General features: G+C 39.5%; 2 protein-coding genes across 2 annotated transcripts in view; both read right to left on the bottom strand.

Moving 5' to 3' along the window:
• The window catches only part of LOC134840091 (uncharacterized), an 82,285-nt gene extending 65,896 nt beyond the window's left edge, over positions 1-16,389 (bottom strand). The window contains exons 1-2 of the mRNA XM_063855783.1: positions 16,209-16,389; positions 4,815-4,954 (exon numbers count right to left, since the gene is read on the bottom strand). Coding sequence (XP_063711853.1) covers positions 4,815-4,954; positions 16,209-16,341 — 273 coding nt within the window. The 5' untranslated portion in view covers positions 16,342-16,389. The remainder of the gene's footprint in view (positions 1-4,814; positions 4,955-16,208) is intronic.
• A 170-nt stretch (positions 16,390-16,559) lies between these two features.
• LOC134839717 (uncharacterized) overlaps positions 16,560-18,126 on the bottom strand; it is a 59,768-nt gene continuing 58,201 nt past the window's right edge. The window contains exon 10 of the mRNA XM_063855339.1: positions 16,560-16,934. Coding sequence (XP_063711409.1) covers positions 16,560-16,934 — 375 coding nt within the window. The remainder of the gene's footprint in view (positions 16,935-18,126) is intronic.

Here is an 18,126-nt window from a genome sequence, read left to right as displayed (position 1 = left end):
CAAAATCTGATATCCAACATCACATTAGAACACAACAATTCCGGGAATTATTAACACAAATGGACACTATACAAAGACAATCAATTGACCAAAACTTACGCAAACTTGCCGAAACAGCAGGATTTGCAGATATTTATACACAAGATTATAGCGGATATTTTAAAGACATTAAAGACTATATATTTCTAAACGGTGAAAAATACAGACCACAAGATATTTCACCCATAAATATTTTTAGCTTTGTTACACTAAAAAATGAAATTCTCGATTTTCTAGGATGGCCCTATTACATCTTAGAAAAATTAACTATCCTATACGCAATGTTTAACTTTATAGGATTTCTTTTTTCACTTTTAAAAGGAATCTACAACACATGTGCTATACACACACAAGTAAATAGACAAGCAAGTGTAGCACGCATACTATTTGCAGGATTTTTTGGAATTTTTTCATCATCAAATAACAAAATTCTTCTAGACGCACAAATCAAAGAATATAATACAAAAATAGCAACAACACAGAACACGTACAACGAAGAACATAATAACATAGAAGTAACGCCTACAGCACCACAGCTGCCACCCCTACCACATAACCATCCATTATCCTTAGTCCCACGAAATTTCCGAAACCTAGCAATAACACATAACCCAAATTTTAGACCAAACATATCGCAAAGTCCCATACAACACATAATGACACATCATTCACAAGATGAAAATACATATGAACAAATTATAGAACAACCCCATACCACCGCTTTTCAGTCTCAAAATAGTAATTTTTTTAGCCCACGATGAGCCGACAACTTGGATCCCTACACCGCTCAAATTCCCATCCAACCAACCTCAACACTCCAATCACAATAATCCCACTTTTTGCTTTCCCGCCACCCGATTTTCCAACTAGTAATATAACATCAAGCATGAATTCGGATACTAATTCAGATATTTCAGTTTTATACCCCATTTCACAACTCAATAACCCTAATATAGAAACCCCTGACGAATTTGCAGACTCCGAACCATCTCCATCCAATAATTTTCAAACCAACTCCTCAGTTTTTTCAAAGCCCCCTTTTCAACTAATCCCAACAAATAATCCACTCCCACCCATTTCTACTCCCTCTTATGCATCACAAGTAACCCCAACCTATTCTCCATTTCATTCCGACCGATCATCTAATTCTCCCGATACTCCCCAAATTTCCCAGGAACTTGATAATTTTATCACCCTACAACAACAGCTAATACACCCTAACACCCGCACAATCAATCAAATTTCATCCACAATAGAATCCTCAAACCCACCTACTCCTACACCCTCCTCAGCCTATACTGCATCATTGGCACAATCATCAACATCCACCGAATCATCAAATAGCACTAACCGAGCTTATCGCACTTTTAAAAGAAAATTCCCAAACCATCCATTCCCGACCAAAACCAGGAACAGCCCGTGAATATATTAATCATCCACACCACACCAACACGAAAGATTTTCTAGCAATCACCTTACCTTCATTTCCACAATATACTTTAAACACACCTAATGACACTAACGACACACGTAGTTTTGTAGATGAACATGTTTTAATGCCTACACTTCATTGGACAACATATTATCATTTTACTAATCCCCTTTGTCTCCCACTATCTAATACTCATAGCGATATAGAACAGCATAAAGATATGCTATATAGACTCACCGCAACACTAACACCTAGACAATTTACTTATATAGGATATAAAAAATCACTAAAAACATTCACTGCACCCCGAGCTAACGAATTTACGCTAGAATATTACGACCATAATATCATCCGAACTAATCAAGACCAATTTTTAGATGACGACCGCTTCACTAACCCACAACTAACAGAAAAATTCTTCATCAAAACATCATATGTATTCACACTCAAAATTTTTGATAGAAAATATGATCACATCATTTCTGAAGCACTAACTGATATGCAAGCTTACGAAAGTTTTAAAGAAAAATTTCAATTATTTTCACTAACCTTTCACTTCCTTGCACCACATGAACGCGATTTGCACTGTTCACATGACATCATGTTACGCACTAAACAAACTCACACATATACATACTATCGCTTCATACAAAGTCATTTTGATCTACATACTCCATCAAGACAACCACACCATCGTTTTCAGTTTCTTAACTCGAAGTACACCTCACAATTTTTTCTAAATTTCACCTATTGCATCAAATATACTAACCTCCACGGCATCCTCCGCAATTATGACCCAATAACACAGATGTATATATTTTGTCCCATCACGAAGACCTTTAATGCTGAAGAATCCAGACCCTTCCTTATCCCACATGAATTTATTCAACCTATAGAAATCCCTATATTAGAATTTATTCATAATACTAAATACAATCACAAAATATATAATCTCATTCAAAACACACCTTATGAGTTTGCAGTTGGCACCGAAGAACTAAAAACTATTAAAGCACTTCAATTGCTTTGGCCACTGCTTCAAACTAAAAACATCATTCGCATACTAGCAAAGTTACTAACAAATTCCGACATGATACACGACATCTTCCCCCACGGTTTTTTCCCAGAAGATTAACAGGTATGTATAATTTCAAATACTCTTTACTAATAAATTTAAATTAATACTAACCATTCTTTACTCATGTTTCTTTTAGATCTTTAGTCCTCATACCACGATCATCTGCAAAAAACAGAAAAGAAAAATAAAAAATAAAAACTTGTTAAATTTATTCTAAACTTCATTAATATTTTCACAAAATATTCTGATAAAATTTATACAAAATGTAGTAAATTAATTTATAAATTATTCCCCCATAAAGCAGTAAATTTAAATATGATGAAAATTTATAACTTCCCCCAAAACTAGCAGTAAAATTGAAATTCTATGTAATAAATTAATAAAATAAAAATGCAGTACTAACCTTTGATATTTTCATTCACTCGCACAAGAATTCTGTCAAAAGTCGCACGGCTCGCCCACGAAGAATTGTTTAAATAATGAATTTCAGTTTCAAGTTTTCACACTCAACAACTCTAACACACGATAACAAGTTTCAAACTTTCCTTTAACCCGGTTGGAAAGGAATTATATACTAAAACAAACTAACCAACGCAGCTTACTAAACACCACAAACCATAAAATAACAGCATGACTAAGAAAAGAAAACCAACGGTACCCAAACCGGATTAACCCAGTTTAAAACTGGATAATTTATTCTTTTGAAGACTATTATAAAGTCTAAGAAAGAAAAAATAAAACACAAAAAAGTCGAAAGACAAACCCATAACAAAAACAATTTGATTTTTGAAAAAAGGACACAACCAAAGGAACATAAGAAAGACCAACATAAACCCAACATAAAACGTTATCACATAACAGGACCTCTCACAGAAACCGCACGAAATCATACTCCCACTCCTGGCCTAACCCACCAGAGAGGACGTCCTGAGCATGCTCTATAGCCGGCCTAACCCACCGTGCTACATCCACGCTTTGTGACCACACTTCTATTTTTAATAAGAGGTACTCAAGGGTGAGTAACTCTTCAAAATAACCGAACTAAAACAAAATGCTTTTGTGAAAACAACTAACTAAAATCATAATTAAAAAACTAAATTATACCTTGCAGTATATAGATCAGCACACAACAACAAAGACGAACGTCCAAAGACAAAATGACCCCACTACACTCGAACAAGAATGGCTAACCACAACCGATATGCCGTCCACAATCACAACTCAAAGGATTTAGAGTACGACTTGACTTCGCAGAAAAGGACTTCATTGAACTAGACCAATGACCACCTCGATGTTCAAGTATACGTACAGATCCGAGTTACAAGGCATCCCCTCCACGCACAATCTCCACGCCATTCCCAGACGAGGTTGAACACAAAACAAGTTCTCTACATAATACAGAAAAACCCATCATAGCAAACCATTTTGAAATCAGATTGATTTCGTTGGGAAACACAGTCGTTGTCACAAGAAGACACAACGATTAATGCCCCAAACTCCAGCGTCCTGGAACTTCTCTAACAAGAGGAACCGGACAAGAATACGATGTTCGCCCAATACCAACGTTCATCATCCATCCTTTGAATTGCAGAAAGATAATTCTAAAAAACTCTGTAAAACCCGGATGGGTGGAACCTGATCCAAATTACATTTTATGATTGGATAAATTAGATATTTCACCACTGTAAAGTATTTAATATTAACCAATCATGATCCATCTAACTAACAACCCACTTATTTGTATTTGCTGAAATTACTTGTATTTTCAGCACCAGATAGATTTGAATTTAACTTAGATATTAGTTGTCTCTCCAAGAGAACTTCAGCAGCCGCAACAAACCAGTATACCCTAGATCTATTGAGCCTAGCAGAGACTAGTTAAACACCCTGAGACTAGAAAGTATAAGAGTAAGATTAGGATCGGTATTAGACTAAGAAGTTGCACGAATCTATCCGGCCGAAAATAAGATAGCGTGACGAGCAGACGGTGTACCCTATCCGAAATTACTCTATGAGTTAACCACATAGGTCATAACTCACTATTGGTTGACGTTATTTTAATTCGCATTCCGTTTTTTCAATAAATTTCATCCAAACCTTGTTAACTATCCCCCCCCCCCCATTGCAATAGGGGGGAAATAGTTAACATGATCCCGATATTTTTGTGGCAGGGCTTAATACATATGTATGTAAGAAAACACTGACTCAAATTCATCCTTATGATAACTGTTTTCTGATTAGCTGCTAGTAATGTCTTCCACTCACGTATCTTTGGAAGCAGTAGTAGTGTCCGTCTTTGTTCTTGAGGACGAAGAAAGGGATGTGGTCATGCAGCCCCAGATCCAAAAGAAACTGGGCGCCTGTGACCTCGTTGTCTACTACGTTTTCAGGTGTGTCGCAAACGCCTGAAAAAAAAGAAAACAAAATCGTTTCAAAATCAAAATGAAAATCGTATCAAGAAAAAAGTTATGAAAAAATTTTAAAATGACAATCTAGAAACATAAAGCTGAGGCGATCCATGGTGTATTGTTTAAATTTGAACAAGAGCGTTTCCAAGGATTCTCTCGAGGGGGTGGTTGATTTTCAAAAAACTTCAAAAATTTGGCCGACATTTTTTTAGGTTGACCAAATTGATTTTCCGAGCTTTCCCAGAAAAGTATAGAGACCCTATTTTGACAAAAATTTTTACGCCGCCGGAAAACTTTTGAAAAAACAAATTAGGTCAAAAATGCCGTTTTTGGGACTTTTTGGAAAAAATTGACCAAAAATTGCGGTTTTTCGGCGCGCACGCTCCCCTTAAATTTAGTCTGCAATGGCGCCAAAAGCTTTAGATTTGACCCCTTCACGTTTTGTTACTATTTTAAGACATCCATTTTCAACTGTCTACCCCTCAATTTTTCAAAAGGCGCCTTTGGAAGCAAAATTTTTCGGTCACAACCTTCAAAAAAAGTCCCAAAATTGGCTTTTTGGCATGTTTTTTTTTACCTAAACAGCATCCGCCGCAAGATATTTTGTTAAAATAGTGTCTTATGGTGCTTTAAGATATCTCCAAAGATTAACTTAATCGACCTAAAAAAAGGTCCCCAAAAATTTGATTTTTTGAAAATACACCCTCCCCCCTCGAGGCAATCATCCATGATCCGCCCATGGTATGATTACCTAAAAAAATGAAGTCTTTTTTATCCCTTCATGTAAATTAGTCTCACAAGCAAATTTTAGACTATTTTTTTCTGGAGATAGCAATACGGTTGTATCATGAAATCACCCCCCATATCAAAATCCTTTATTATTACCCTTTGAGGCCATTGTTCGCGCTTAAATAAATCTTAAATTAATGGCGTCATTATGGCGCGAAAGTGAAAAAGCTAAAATTAGATTTTCTTAGACAAAAGGCCTTGAAAACTACTGGTTTGTCCGATTAAGGTCAGTTTGCCATCAAAATGTTTATAGATTTTTGAGATTATTTTGGAAACCGTATTGCTAAAATGCTTACCGAAAATGTTAAACTCATTGTTGTCGTATATTATTTACTTTTCATATTATCTGTTAAGTTGCCGATAAATTACAGATTTTGAAGCAGTATTTTGTAGATCTTACAGGATACGAGAGTGCGGCACATTTTGGTCCGCCGACCCGGACCCGTATTCTGGACGATATTCCAGAGGACAGTATTCCGGACGATATTCCAGAGGACAGTATTCCGGACGATATTCCAGAGGACAGGATTCCGGACAATATTCCAGAGGATATTCAGGACGATATTCCGGACACGATATCAAAACGAACGTTTGGCCAAATGAGTCTCGAAATTTGAATTGCCTTGTCAAAATTGGAGTGAGCTACACTTACCTGGCAAAAACAGAACTTCAGTTGTCGCTCTTCTAAAATCCCCGGGTGAGAAAAATACTAGTGAACATCCATTTGGAGTGTGGATTGTGGACATCCATTTGGAGTGTGGATTGTGGACATCCATATTTTGGACATCCTTGGAGTGTGGATTGTGGACATCCATTTGGGATGTGGACTGTGGACATCCATTGTGGACATCCATTTTTGTTTGGACATCCATATTGTGGACATCCATTTGGAGTGTGGATTGTGGAAATCCATTGGAGTGTGGATTGTAGACACCCATTTTTTCTCAAGACCCGAATTTTTCTGTGGATTTTTGGAATCTACCGGTGAACGCCTCTACAAAACTTGTAAGACTAAAAAAAAAACCAAAACTTTATCCATTTGTGCTAACTTGCTGATCTGATGCTTTAAATTCTGATACGAGGTTTTTTGATGGCAAAATCGTAGCCCCCAATTTTTCTCGATACCAAAACCTGATCAGAAAATTTTCTGTGGGTTTAGGAAAAAACCGGCCTCATAAACCTTAATTACGTTATCCTAACACCTTGTTTGTAAGCTCAACACCGTATCGAAAAAAAGGCCAAAAATTTTGAAAAAAAAATTGAAAATTTTTGATTTTTTTTTCCAAAAATTTAAAGTTTTGCAAATTATTCAGCAAAGCGCTTAGTTTCATAATAATTTAATTTAAACGACCGAGTCGATTTTTTTGCCCCAAGTTTTGGACTTTAAAAAAAAAATTCAAAATTTCGCAAACGCATCAGGTAATTGTTGGAAATTGAACCGTTGGTTAAAAACGTGGAAAAAAATTCGAAAAAAAAAATTTGGAAAATTTTCGGAAAAAAAAAATCCGAAATTTTCGAAAAAAAAAATTCTGAAAAAAACGCCGTGTTTATTCTTGAAACGTGGTGCAGCTAACTAAACTAGTTCAATTGGATAAAAGTAGCCGTAGTCGAGACCCGTAGCGTATTATTAAGCAAATCGTCTTACCTTTTGCGACAACCTTGTTAGCTCAGGGTGTTGCGGGAGGTCAGGTCGCGGTTTGCTTGATTCCCTCCCTCTTAAGTTGATTTAATTCACTAAATGTTCATACTAGCTGCTAGCTCGCTGCACCACGCTTTGAAAATACTTTCCCCCGCTTCGCAAAAGCGTGTATCTCAATCGTGCTTAGCCATTCCCGGGTTAAGTTTCAATCATAACGCAGTGAACGTCCGTAAAACTTGTCAGTATCAACTTGATCACTATCTCTTGAACCGAAACGACATTGTTATTTGGCACGACGCCGTTAATAACTCTATTAGTCAACACCGTAGTAATAACTTTAACGCACTAACAGCTAACCAGCTTAAGAAGATTCTTTTAAACTATAAACGCAATATTTATGCAATCGTTTACTGTAAACGTGTAGGCACGGAAGATATATATAGTAAGTTGAAAGAGTCAGGTATATTAGTTATTAATATAGTAACAGACCTGATATCTAGAGGGAAGCAGAACCTCACTGAGTTAGGGCAAAAGTACTTAGAACTACACCAGGTTCCCTCTCTAGAACTGAAAACGTTTACGATCCTTAGGCGTTATAGCTAGAATTTGAAGTATATTATTTCAAAGAAAAATACTCTTGAGCCAGGAAAACGCAAGCGGCAAGCGAATCAAAACAGAAGAAATGCTGAGCAGCAACTACGAATTAAATGAAGGGCTTCTCTAATGTGTGATATTGCTTAATGAGTCATAATGTAATTTATTGATACTAAAATTAAGGTCTTAAATTAATTATTCCCTTTTTTCTCTCAAAATGAGCAGTTGAGTGGTTGAGTAGAAGTGAACAAGTTCAAAAGTAATCAAAATGACAGAACAAATTGAGTTAAAATATCGACGATTGATGAATGGTCGAACATCACTAGAAAATGAGCTTTCCGTAGTTCACAGTCGCGTAACTGAGAGTTTAGAGGGAACAAATCGGAAAACAAAAATAAACGCCTTAATTGAATCATGCAAGAGTATTCTCGAAAAGGCATTAGCAAAAAATGATGAACTTGTGATATTAGCTAATAAAACCGATAAACCTAGCAAATTATTAACGGAGTTGGCTGCATGGTGGGATAGGATAGTTAAAGTTAACGATGAAGTAACTGGTAAGGCTCGTGCTCATATGGAATCTAATCAAGCATCAGAGGCCTGCGTCAGTGAAACTAGTCGATCAAAAGTTTCATCAAAATCGGCAAAATCCGGGTCGAGTAAGCAAAGCTCCATGAAATCATTGACCCCCAGTGAGCGCCGCAAAGAACTGCTCCTAGCGAAGATGAAGCGAGAAGAGTTGGAAAAAGAACATGAAGCAACCTTAAGACTGAAACAACAGGAAGCCATCATCGAAGAGCAACAGCATCTGATTGAGATGGAACGAAAACAACAAGAAATTAAATTTGAAATTGACCGTAAAGAGCAAGAACATCGCTTACGAATCGAAAAAAGTCGGCTTGAAATGGAACGATTAAGCGAAGAAAATCGTATTAAAGTAGCTGAAGCAAAAATGGTTGAAACTGAATACCTCGAAGAGTCTGAAATAGATCAGCATTTCGAGCTGGCGTCTTCGGTTGATCGTCGTTCTGACAGGGTAAACGATTGGGTTGATCATGCATTAGAAAACCAAGGTAGTTCCGTCTTCTTCAAAGTTTGAAAACTGTATAAATATAGAAAGTGGTTCGCATCAACACAGAAATGTGTCCACAGCGGAAGCTCCACCTTGGCGATCGTTGCCGAATCAGACTTTTGATTGTGATCAACAATGTTATCCCTATCAACCAACCGTCTCCTTCAGCGATGGCGATGGAATCAAGCACGCTGTATCCACTAATCCTGAGCACGAAACGCAGTCGTTGCTTATTTCCAATAACGCTACACTTTGCGAAAACAATACATCATCATTTTTTAATCCAGCTGGAACAGCAGCTACCAATACTCCGGTATGCTGTTACTTCTCTGTACATCATCCTTCGTCTTCCATTCAATATATCCCCGTCAACAACTTTAATAACGATTCCCGAGTTGTTGGAAACATGCCCGCCATCTCCAATCAATACTCCGGATACAACACCCATGCCATTTTGTCACAACCACTTGCAAATTTAATCTGCAGAAATCAAAACTTGCTATCACATAACATGTATAGCAACCCTGCGTCAGTGAACAATCCGTTTAGCGGACAGTCTGCCGTTATTAGTCAGCCCAATGTGCCACTAATGTCCCAGTGGACACACGCAGCCGCCCAATGTATCGCTGGGGTAACAAGTGATGGTAACACAAACCCATCGGTTGGTGTTTTTTCATCCGTAACGCCAATATCTCAGCAACAATTCCCGCACGTATCAAGTGGTGGTACCGTTTACTATGGGTTTCCCAATCACGACGCATCAGCTGAAAACACTTACATATATCAGCAGCAACCTCTTGCAGCTGATCCTAGCAACACATTGCCGTCGTTGCAACGAGCTCCCCAACCGCAAGCCGTGACACTGAATGACTTATTCCAAGCTCTGTCAGTCTCAAAGAAGGATCCCCTTCCAGAATGGAAGCTGGCCCAGTACGATGGCAACCCGCTCCAATGGCACGAATGGTTTGGCCAATTCTGCAGTACTGTAGACGCAGCGTCCCTAAGCGATGATGTGAAGTTAACTTATTTAAAAACATTAGTCACGGGAAAAGCTAAGTCAGCCATAGCAGAGTTCGCATACAGTGGAAGAATGTATAAGGATGCTCTGAAAACTCTGGAAAGAAAATTTGGCCAGCCACAAAACGTAATTACGGCCCGCCTTGATAAATTGTCCAGTTTCCCGCAGCTTCGAATGCACAACTCTGAGAACATCATTAGCTTCTCGATGACCATTTCAAGTCTAGTGGCTGTCTTTAGGTCTCTTGATTATGAAGAAGATTTGAAAAGCGTCTCTTTGTTAAATCAAGCTCTTTCGAAAATTCCACCAAACATGAGAAAATCGTGGTCACTTTTTGTCGTGAAACGAAATTGGTCACGCCCCAACCTAATTGACTTTAACAATTGGTTAAAAGATAAAGCAGAAGCTCATGAGCAAATGAAAAATATGCCTGGAAAGCCCAAAGTCGAAGAGCCATCCAAAACTAAAGCTGTAACGAGAGTTTTTGCCTCGACAAGTACAGTTGAGAAAAATTTTGAATATCCTTCTTGTATCCTCTGCAAGGGGAAACATGCCTTGTGGAAGTGTTCCGTGTTTAAGGAGAAAACTCCAACACAACGTGCGAAATTCTCTGCGGAAAACAAATTGTGCTTCTCCTGCTTACAAGGGAACCACTCATTCCGGCAATGTCCCAGAGCAAAGAAATGCACCAAACCAGGTTGCACTAGCACCCATAGTGTACTTCTCCATGAGGCTGAACGTGTTTTTCCTAGTCGAAATCCGGACAAAAATGATAGCCATACACGACCCAACGCTGGTCAACCAAGATCTAATGCAGAGCCGGATAAAGCGAGCACAAACGCTGATCGAAAATCATTCAGCAAGAATATACCAAACGCAAGTTCGAATCATGCAGACATTAATCCCGTTCCGTTGGATGTAAGTTGCGCAATCTCGAACGACCAATCCTCAATCATAACATCGAAAGGGTTATTGCCCATAATCAAGCTCCAAGTTTCCACCGATTTCCAGAGTGCTGATTGTTTAACATTGTGTGACTCAGCATCTAGTCATTCCTGGATATCGGCTAAATTAGTCAAATGTCTGAATCTCTCAGGAAGAGATTTGGATCTCACGGTAAATGGTATTAACACAACGACTGTTGTTAAAACGAAACAAGTTCAGATGAAGGTATCTTCTAACTTCGATGGATTCGAATACATATTCGATTTAACCGCATTTGTCAAGGATGAACTTAAAGTCGGTACCGATACCGTCAACATCCCTGCATTACAGAGCAAGTATCCGTACCTTGCTCCAATCAAACCAATTGTGTATAGCTACGCCGATGTAGACCTAATAATTGGTCAAGACTCCTTCCATGCTATTCGGCCTGAGGAGTATTTCAAGAGTGAGGCCGATCCAAACACATCGCCCGTCGCTGTTCGCCTTCCAATAGGCTGGGTCTTGAGCGGCCCAATGCCGACATCTACTGGTTTCCTTTCTACTTGTTTCAAGTGCAATACGGATGATACCGAACTAGCTTGTCAAATCAAACGCTGGTATGAAATAGAGTCATACGGAGCCTACAAACAGGTCGATTCCCGTTCAGCCGAGGACAAAAGGGCGGCTAAAATACTTGATTCCTCCACCGTCCACGATGGATCAAGATACGCTGTAGGTATGCTTTGGGCAGAAAAATCTATCATGTTACCAGACAATTACTATTCCTCATTGGTTCAGTTAAAATCGTTGGAAAAACGTTTAGCGAAAGATCCTCACTTAAGGGATCAATACTCAAAAACTATCGAAGATGATTTGAGTAAAGGATACGTGATTGAAGTTCCTCCCCATAAATTTTCGAACCGCAGCATACGCGAGTGGTATCTTCCTCACCATCCCGTGGTGAACCCAAACAAACCTGGTAAAGTGAGGCGTGTCCTTAACGGAGCGTCTAAATTCCACGATACGTCATTGAACAAATCGTTGCTAGTAAGGACCCGACCTACTGCAAAACCTTGTGTTCGTTCTCCTCCGTTTTCGTCAACATCATTTTGCCGTATCGGCTGACATTGAAGGGATGTTCCTACAAGTCGGCGTCCTTCCAGAGGACCAACCATCTCTTCGTTTTCTGTGGCCTTAGGACCCCACAGCCGATGTGGTTGTACACCAGACATATCTTTGGAGCGAGAGATTCGCCAACGTGTGCAAATTATGCATTGCAACGGACTACAATGGATAATCAGGCGATGTTCCCTGACGCAGCGTCCGCAGTTCTAGAGAAATTTTATATGGACGACTACCTTGACTCTTTTGAGGACCCTGCATTTAAAATTAGTCAAGAGTTGATTACTCTGTTAGCTCTAGGTGGTTTTAAATTAACTAAGTTCATAAATAACGTAACTAAAATTAATAAAGAGTTTAACGCGCGCCGCAACAGGAAAGTAAAAATATTGTAACTTGTGGTGATAATTCTTCTCATGTTCTTGGTCTGAAGTGGGACCATATTGACGACACTTTGGTCGTAAGCCGTGGTGTCAACCGTGAACTTAAACACTCGATAACACAGCGAACAGTGTTAAGTTTTGTTTCTTCCGTTTTCGACCCCATAGGTCTCGTAGCGCCCTATACCGTAAGAGCGCGATTATTGTTGAAAGAAATCTGGCGCATTCATGGTCAACAATGATATGATGAGCTACCCGTTGATATCAAGACAAAATTTCTTGCCTGGCCCTCTGGTTTGCCATCTCTAGGGAAAATGAGTATAAAGCGCAGCTACTTCTCCGCACCAGTCGATTGGGTTGAGTAACACATGTTCGGTGACAGCTCAGAAGAAGTTTTTTGTGCTGTAGTTTTTCTTCGCGCCCGTGTGAAAACTTCACTCGAAACACAAGTTGCCTTCGTCTTTGGAAAAGCAAGAGTCGCGCCCACGAAAGCGCTTTCCATCCCGAAGCTTGAACTGCAGTTACTCGCTACCCGCTTGAAGGAAGATGTCCTCAAAGCTTTAACCATTCCTGTGTCAAACACGTTCATGTGGACTGACAGCACCACTGTGCTCCAGTGGTTAAACTCAGGTAGTAAGCAACCAACGTTCGTGGCAAACCGGATTGGAGAGATTCTGGAAAGTACGACTGTAGACCAGTGGTTTCACGTCTTAAGTGGAGACAACCCTGCTGATACGGGAACCAGAGGAATCTCAGCGGAGTCCTTAAAAACAAGCAGCTGGGTGAACGGGCCAAGTCTGCTGAAAAGTGGCGAGTGGCCGTTCAAGCCGAGCATAGAAATACTTAAGAAAATCCGCCTGGCTGGTCCCGCTTGTGACCTTAATGAAGGTTTACAGCAGGCCTCTAATTTTTCAAACGTTGCACAAAAACAACCCATTTTATTTGCATGGGAAAAATTCAGCTCGTTACGTAAACTCCAGCGAGTGGTTGCCTTCATGCTCAGACTTAGTCCGAAACACCGGCACTACCGCACTAAAGTCAAGGAAATAACCGATCCGGTTGAATTAGAAACCGCCAAACAACGACTTTTGTTGATTTCCCAAAAGGAATCTTTTGAAGCGGAATATTTACTCCTGTCCTGCAACAAAACCGTCAAAAAGTCTAGTCGTATTGCACAATATGCACCGTTTATGGGTCCTGCATTCCTCATTCGTTCAACTGGGCGAATTCGTCGCCTAGTTGAAAGTGAATATGACACAAAACACCCCATAATCCTTGATGGAAGGCATTCTCTGGTGAAATTGTTCGTAAGTGATAATCATTATCGCTATCAGCACCAGTTCTTAGACTACCTGCGAGCTGTAATTCACTTAGAGTTCGCAATCTTGAACCTTCGCTCTTTATTAATGTCCATTGAAGTCCACTGCCTTATATGTAGGAAGCGCAAAGCCAAAACTGTCACACCTATGATGGTAGAGCTTCCAGTTGAAAGGCTTGGTTACCGCCAGCCTTCCTTCACAAACTGTGGTGTTGATTACTTTGGACCCTTTTACGTCTCAATCAGGAGGAGTTCTGAAAAACGATGGTGCTTCCTTTTTACATGTATGACCACCAGAGCTGTACATATTGAGATTGTCTCATCCATGGACACGAGTTCGTGTGTAATGGGAATCGAAAGATTCATTGCCCGTCGCGGCACTCCATCAGTCATTTGGTCTGATAACGGCACCAATTTTGTGGGAGCCGAGAAAGAACTCTTAAATTGTATTCAGTCGTGGAACGATCAAGCACCCCCAGAGCTGGCGAAAAAGGGTATTAAGTGGAAATTTAACCCCCCGGCAGCCCAGCATCACAGTGGTTCTTGGGAACGTCTCGTTTGGTGTTGTAAAAGGGTATTCTACGCAATAATAGGAAGTAGAAAGCTCACTCCCGAAGTCCTTGAAACAACTTTCTGTCTTGTAGAACAATCACTGAACGCTCGACCTATAACATCAGTAAGTGCAAGTCCGGATGGTTTCGAGGTGTTAACTCCTAATCATTTTTTGTTAGGCCGAAATGGTACTAGCTTTCCTTCTCTCTCTTTCCAGGAGCACTTCGACCATCGAAAGCAATATATCCGAGCGCAAAGCTACGCCAACGCAATTTGGAGTCGTTGGCTGCGAGATTATGAGCCAGCGCTGAATAAACGCAGTAAGTGGCACTCCGATAGTGACGTTATTTTAAAAACAGGGGATTTAGTGTGGACTGTTGACGAACGCAGCCCAAGGGGACACTACCCTCTGGCTCGTATAAAAACCCTTAATTACGGAAAAGACAACATAGCCCGATCCGCCGTAGTTACCACCCGCTCCGGGGAGCTAACTCGACCGGCCGTAAAACTCGCACCCGTTTTCGCTCCTTTGGGCGCGGAAGATGTTTGCGCTTAAATAAATCTTAAATTAATGACGGCATTATGGCGCGAAAGTGAAAAAGCTAAAATTAGATTTTCTTAGACAAAAGGCCTTGAAAACTACTGGTTTGTCCGATTGAGGTCAGTTTGCCATCAAAATGTTTATAGATTTTTGAGATTGTTTTGGAAACCGTATTGCTAAAATGCTAACCGAAAATGTTAAACTCATTGTTGTCATATATTACTTACTCTTCATATTATCTGTTAAGTTGCCGATAATTTACAGATTTTGAAGCAGGTTTTTGTAGATCTTACAGGATACGAGAGTGCGGCACAGCCATACGCAATCAATTATAGTCCATTTATAACCCAATCATTTCATTGGCTTATTAATAGAAATTAAATCAGTTATTTTTCTTTTAAACTCTATTGTATTGGACTATATTGGATTATAATCGGTATAAATGTAAATCTACTCGACTTCTTAAGCTACTTACCTCCGCCTGTTTTTTTGAAAAACAGTTTCCCTTGCAACGTTCTAGTTCTGAATATACACAAAAAACTTTTAGAAAACCCGCTCTTGAGTAAAACGGAGTATATACAATCAGGCGCGGATCTAGGAATTTCTCGAGGGGGGCTGATTTTCAAAAAAAATTGAAAATTTTTTCGACCTTTTTTTTTAGGTCGACCAAACTGATTTTCTGAGTTCTCCCCAGCCACTATAAAGACTCTAACTTGACGAAATTGTCTGCGGTGCAGGCAAATTTTGAAAAAAGGTCAAAAAACGCTTTTTAAGCACTTTTTGGAAAATTTCGAGCAAAAAGTCGCGTTTTTTCGGCGCGCGCTCCCCCCTCAAAATTAGTATAGATTGGCGCCAAAGGCGCCTTTAGAAAAAAATTAAGGTCAGTCAGCCAAAAATTGATATCTCAAAATAGTACAAAGGGGGGACCCTTTGGGTCGGCAGGGAGTCGAATTCCTGAGAGGAGAAGCGTGCCCCCTCCCAATCCGCTACTGTATACAATTATAATCCATTCTGATCCATTATAAACCATTATGTTCCTGTTCCATTATAATTTGTTATAATCCATAATAATCGAATATAACGGATTAAGCTTTATTCTAGCTTGAGGTATTCATAATCGATTATTATCTCACTATAATCGGTTTTTTAACATTTTTATGGAGACAGATTATGAACATCAATTATAGGCTACTTTTAGCCGTCGATCCTGATTACCTAAAAACGGGCAAAAGCCAATCCGGGTAGGACTGCATAGGGGGCTGTCGGAACACTAATTCTCTGGCCCCATAACTGTGAATATTGTACCTGAAATAGCCTCAGCCTCCGCTGTCTGTGAGCTGATTGTGACGACTTGAAGAGAGGGGATTAGGGCGTACTCCGTCTCAGAGACACGCATGAACCCGTAGTTACCACTCCCACTGATTACTATTTCATACATGGCATGTTGGGTTGGTTGAGGCGTGGTTGTAGTTGTCGTTGTTGTTGCAGTGCTTTGTTTAGATAAGGGACTTTTATTTATGAAGTAAAATTTAAAAATTGAATTTTTTTTTGTGATTTTGTGCGTTACAACTGAAAACCGAAAACACTCAGTGCTTACTTTTGTTTCAATTGAACAAACAGTGTTTAATTTTCAGTGCTTAATTGAACAGACAGACGTTATACCAGTTTTAATCCTACAAAAACGGACTCATGCTGTGTTGATGATTTTAGAAATACACAAAAATTAAAGTCCCTGGTTGTCGGTCCTGTCGGTGCAGGCGGAGGATCTGTTGCAGGCGGGGGATCTGTTGCAGGCGGTGGCGGAGGAGTGGGCGCTTGCGTGGTTGCTGCAGGTGTCGGTTCTGGGGGTGAGTTTGGGGGTGAAGCGGATGTACATCCGTTGTCGATAAAAGTACTGGGATCAAGTTCTTGCCAATGGAGTTTCATATTCAAGAAATCGCTATAATCCGGATGGTCTTCGGGCGTAGTGCAGAGATAGGAGGCTGGGCGATCTGTGCATGCAGTGTCATTTCGGACCCAATTGTGAGTCGGCTGCAAAAAATGATATATGAGTCTTAGATTTATACTGTTTGTATTTCCTCTATTTTCATCGAGTGACGTCTCCTCCTGGCAATTATTCATTTTTGAAAGCTTCCTTTGCTTCTCTTTTAGGATATACATTTTCACTAAGTTTTTTTAAAGGCGAATACGGCGCCAATATACAAAATCTTACCGCGTTGAAAAACTTGCACACGTTGAAAAACTTGCACGCGTTTTTTTTGGTCAAAATTTTTCTTTATCGCCCGGAAACTCGCTTACTGCGCTAAATATGGTCAACCTAGTCAGGGGCGGATCTAGGATTTTCTCGAGGTGGGATTTTTTTAGGTCGAACAAATTGAATTTCGGAGCTCTCCCCAATCACTCTAAAGAACCCAGTTTGACCAAACTTTCTGTGCCGCAGGCAATTTTTTGAAAAAAGCAGGCCAAAAAAGGCGCTTTTAGGCAATTTTTGGAAAACGTCGACCTTTAGAAAAATTTTAAGGCACCTTTAGGCACCTTTAGAAAAATTTTAAGGTCAGTCAGCAAAAAATGGATATCTCAAAATTGTACAAAGGGGGACCCTTTGGGTCGGCAGGGGGTCGAAACTCTAAGAAAAAAGCATCTACTCTCCATAATCCGCCCCTGAACCTAGTGCTTCGGTTGAACTCAAACAGGACGAGATGACCTGAAAATGTTGAAAATTAAAAAAAAAACAACTGCCCCGTCAAAACAAAGTATGCGTGCATCACTAATCCAATTACATCCTTGCAAGATTCGAGCCAATTGTTAAATGAAACTGGAACAAAATATCTCTGGATCCAGCCTCTGGCTAATAAACACAAGATGAAACCAGCTTAAAACTTCTCTTTTCTTCATTCACAAAACTCATTTTTATCTTATCGAGTCAGTCCACTTTCTATATCAATTTCACTTGACATTTTTCTTTTACCAAAAAACCCTTTCCTTGATATGATACAACCATTTCTGGATCGATTCGTTTGATATGAATTTTAAAAAAACTGTATCAAAACGAATATCTATCTTGCTTAGATAGAGAAAGTCAGATAAAAGCAAAATAGTAGGATTATAGAACCAACAAACCCGTAGAAAACTAGTGATTTATGTATAAAAAATTTTCTTCAAAAAATAAATGACAAAAAAAAGAAATTGAAAAAAACTTAATTTCTGTTTTCTAATGGAGGAA

Source organism: Symsagittifera roscoffensis, chromosome 2 (genome assembly GCF_963678635.1).
Source record: "Symsagittifera roscoffensis chromosome 2, txSymRosc1.1, whole genome shotgun sequence".
NCBI lineage: Eukaryota > Metazoa > Xenacoelomorpha > Acoela > Convolutidae > Symsagittifera > Symsagittifera roscoffensis.
Note: the sequence above shows the minus strand (reverse complement) of the source record. Positions and strands in the feature narration are given on the sequence as shown.